The sequence below is a fragment of the Ciona intestinalis genome, unplaced genomic scaffold, assembly GCF_000224145.3.
Source record: "Ciona intestinalis unplaced genomic scaffold, KH HT000103.2, whole genome shotgun sequence".
In the NCBI taxonomy this organism is placed as follows: domain Eukaryota; kingdom Metazoa; phylum Chordata; class Ascidiacea; order Phlebobranchia; family Cionidae; genus Ciona; species Ciona intestinalis.
The window spans coordinates 510,048-513,652 of NW_004190425.2; the positions used below are offsets into that span (position 1 = coordinate 510,048).

At 32.9% G+C, this 3,605-nt stretch overlaps 1 protein-coding gene across 5 annotated transcripts in view; it reads right to left on the reverse strand.

The window, feature by feature from the left end:
• Positions 1-3,605, reverse strand: part of LOC101243512 (large proline-rich protein bag6-like) — a 20,114-nt gene that overhangs the window by 5,572 nt on the left and 10,937 nt on the right. For 2 of the 5 annotated variants that reach the window (XM_004227118.4, XM_018815804.2), the window contains exons 2-7: positions 3,267-3,420; positions 2,640-2,712; positions 1,868-1,998; positions 1,302-1,374; positions 643-807; positions 44-304 (exon numbers count right to left, since the gene is read on the reverse strand). In XM_004227118.4, the coding sequence (XP_004227166.2) occupies positions 44-304; positions 643-807; positions 1,302-1,374; positions 1,868-1,998; positions 2,640-2,712; positions 3,267-3,383 (820 nt within the window). In that variant the 5' untranslated portion in view covers positions 3,384-3,420. Of the gene's footprint in view, positions 1-43; positions 305-642; positions 808-1,301; positions 1,375-1,867; positions 1,999-2,639; positions 2,713-3,266; positions 3,426-3,605 lie in introns of those variants that run through there. The other 3 variants (XM_026838685.1, XR_003396843.1, XM_002119619.5) reach the window with 3 other exon arrangements.

The window sequence follows — 3,605 nt, forward strand, 5'->3', positions numbered from 1 at the left end:
AATAACAAAAAAAACGGGATAAATTATATAAAAGAAACCTTACCCATCACGCTTTGTCCTCCTATCATTCCAAAACTTGCAAATAGTTGCGAGAAAAGTGACGGGCCACCACTCGGGGGCATTGGTGGGGTAGGGGTTGGTGTTGGTACGGCCCTTGTTTGTGGGCGGGGGGGTCGTGAAGTAGATCTCACAGTTGTAATAGGTTGGGTTGGTGTGGGGCGCGACGTGGTAGTGGGGTGAGAGGGTAAAGGTCGCGACCCAAAATTTCCATTAGAAAGCAACTCATTTGCAATCCGTGGGACTTCTATGCAACAACATGATTTTAAAAAATTGTTTTAAAAACTGACATATATTACTTTTAGTATGTGATGATATTCACCAATAAATTTTGTTTTGTCCGATATTTTATCTGTTAATTTAACGATTCTTTTATCTTTGCTACTGTAATTAAAGAAACAAAACAATAATGCTATAATATGACCTTATTTACATTTTTGGGTATAAAGAAAAACATTGTAAAAGATATGGGTACGCAGGTGCTAGCCTAGGCACCAACATAAAAATAGTATAAACAAAAAACATTTCTGTCACATGTGTGACGTAAAAATAATCAAATTTAAAAAAAAATGTGTAACATCAAACCTTCTGTTGGTTGAACTGGTGGTGTTGGTTCATTGGTTGTTTCGGTTTGTGCAGCAGTGGTTACCGTTGGTGTTGGTGTAACATTGCTTGTGGCTGTGGAAGGCATGGTTTGGGAAACACTGGAAGTAGTGAAGTTGGTGGTGAAGTTGGATGGTGGATTCACATCTGGAATATAGGGTTGAGATGGGAAAATACAGGTAGACTGTCTGGTGTTGTTATTACATTATGCATGTTTTAGCATAAATTTACCAAAATAATATTTACCAAAAACGTACTTATGTTTCGGCATAAAAAAACACAGACATTATATTGAACCAATGGTTTTCTGATTTGCAGTAAAGACTTAACCTGAGTTATCGAGTCTAATTGTTAGAAAAAACCTTGTCCACTGTAGGGGTATAATACATGAACAAACTTAAATAAAAGTATTGCGTAATGTGTATAATTTAATTTAAAATAGTTTATTCTTTTATCTATGATACCACACATAATGTAAACATATTTTTTTAACAGCTCATCTGGTATAAAACGTGGTGTATTTCCGATGTTTTTACCTGCCATCAGGCAAGACTTTATCAGAGAAGGAAATACACTACGTTTTTTTATACCAGATGAGCTGTTGAAGGATCATTTACAATTCTTTGGTTTATACAACTTACTCTGCATATGTTGATTCACTGCATTCATCATTCCTTGTCCAATTATATCACTGATGTCATTTTGTATTTGGTTCTATGAACAAAGTTGTGTTAGTTACTTTTACATAGAGGTTAACAGAGGTGGATTTAGGTTAAGCTCTCTTTTTATACTGTATGTGAGGGAGAAAAAAGAAAAAAAAAAAACATGGCAATTTTTAGGAAATTGCAAGTGTCACAGGCAGGGGCGTATCCAAGGAGGTTTGGGTCACGGGGTCCGGACCCCCCGCCCCTTTAAATATTGTTTTAAAAAAATTTAAAAAATTGTTTTTTTTTTGTTGTAAAATTAGAACCCCTCCAAAATAGTAAAGGAATCATATTATTGTGGTTTAAAATCAATTTTGTGCGTTTCCTATTATATGCGTTATTATTTATATTAATCAGAGTATGTTTTTATCGTGCACGTTACGTTTTATGCGCGTCCGTTTCCTAAGCAAAAACTTGCGGAACCCCCCTTTTTAAATTCCTTAATACGCCCCTGGCACAAGCAAAAAGTTTGGAAAGCCCTGCTTTATATAATATATACTTACCGGACCACCAGGAGGGCCTTGTACAACCACCATACCATGTCCATGACCACCTGGCAACCCTCCACCAGTCTGTTGTTGAACTTGCTGAGCAACAGTTTGAAAAATATTCGACAAAACATCTTGTGGGAGACCTGTGTTGTAAGAAACTTTCATTGGACCAGTGTTTTAATCTGAGCTATATTAGGTACTTGTATAGTTGTGTTCAAACACACAATTAAGAAAAGAAAAAAACTATTATGGGAGACTTGTGTTGTAAGAAATATTCATTAAACCAGTGTAATAGTCTGCCCTATATCAGGTAATTGTATAGATATATTGAAACACAAAACAAATACAAAAATACAGGCAAATATAATTCTTATAGAAGAGATAATTCTACATAAGTCAAGCATTTTTTTAAAATGGCTTGACAAAGATTAGTTACCAATAGGTTGGAGCAAATTTCGTTAAGTGTATTACCCAACGACACATATGCTTACATTAGTAATATTGATATCATACCATAGAGATACTATTTTCTGGTCAGAAGGTGTTTAAACGTCTTGACTGTGCTATAACTTAAACAAAACCAAACATGAAGAACTAAATAAATATTTTCCAAAAAACTGCAAAACATGATTGAATCTCATAATATACAGTCGGAACATTTCAACTAAATGATGAAATGTGATACAGTTAAATTCTTCTATTTAAGTATGAATAAATTTTACGTACAAGAATTTTTCTACACTATCAGTATTCCACTTAATATAAATAAAAAATACCGAAATACCTGGTATATTAGGTAACTGTCCAGATATTTGCGAAGGGTTAGGAGTTTGCATGTTCATCTGAATCACGTGAACCTATCATAAATATGATAAATGATAATACAACTGCGTTCACATATTTTATCATAAATGCCTTTTAATTGTTTATTTTTAAAAATTTAAAGACAGTGTCATTTTTTTTATTTAATGTTCCATGATTTGTAAAAAAACAATATTTAGTATAAGGTAAAATTGACTGGATGTAAAACTTTTCATCATACATTAGATTGTAGTGGTTATCACACAGTGTGTCACAACACCCTGCCGTGTCTATATTATCTTTGAATACCTATTCGATTTATAACTAATTTAAGCCATTGAATACCTATTCTTAAGCCATTGAATACACATTTTGATTTATAGCTAAATTTAAGTTCGTTGCATAATATTTCAATTCATCTGTACACAAGTAAAGTAAATGTTTGGTAAAAAAGCATTGAAAAATTCTATTTGCATTTTATCAACCATATTAAAAGTCCCGCAAACTTTTCAAATAACTTCATATGGAAACAATTAAAGCATATAATTTATATATTGGATAAATAGAAACAAGTAAAAAAATTATTTAAAAAAGTTGACTTCGTTCTTACATCAGCTTGGTGTGTTGATCCACTTGTTTGGTTTGTTGTTGTTGTTGTTGTTGATGATTGGTTTGTTGTTGTTGATTGATTTGTTGAATTACTCGTAGGTTGAGCATTAGGATCCATCGTTATTTGTATTTGTGGTTGAATGGTCGCGTTTACCTTAACGTTTTGTAAATTATTATTTTATTTCCAACACAAAAATTTAATTTACTTCCAGAGGCTCTTGCTACATATTCCTTAAATAGTAGGGTGGGGGAATATGGGACACCTATGCATTCTATTTTCTTGTCCCATTTGGTATTAAACAAAGAACATTCAAGGAATTATAAACCATATTCTTACAAC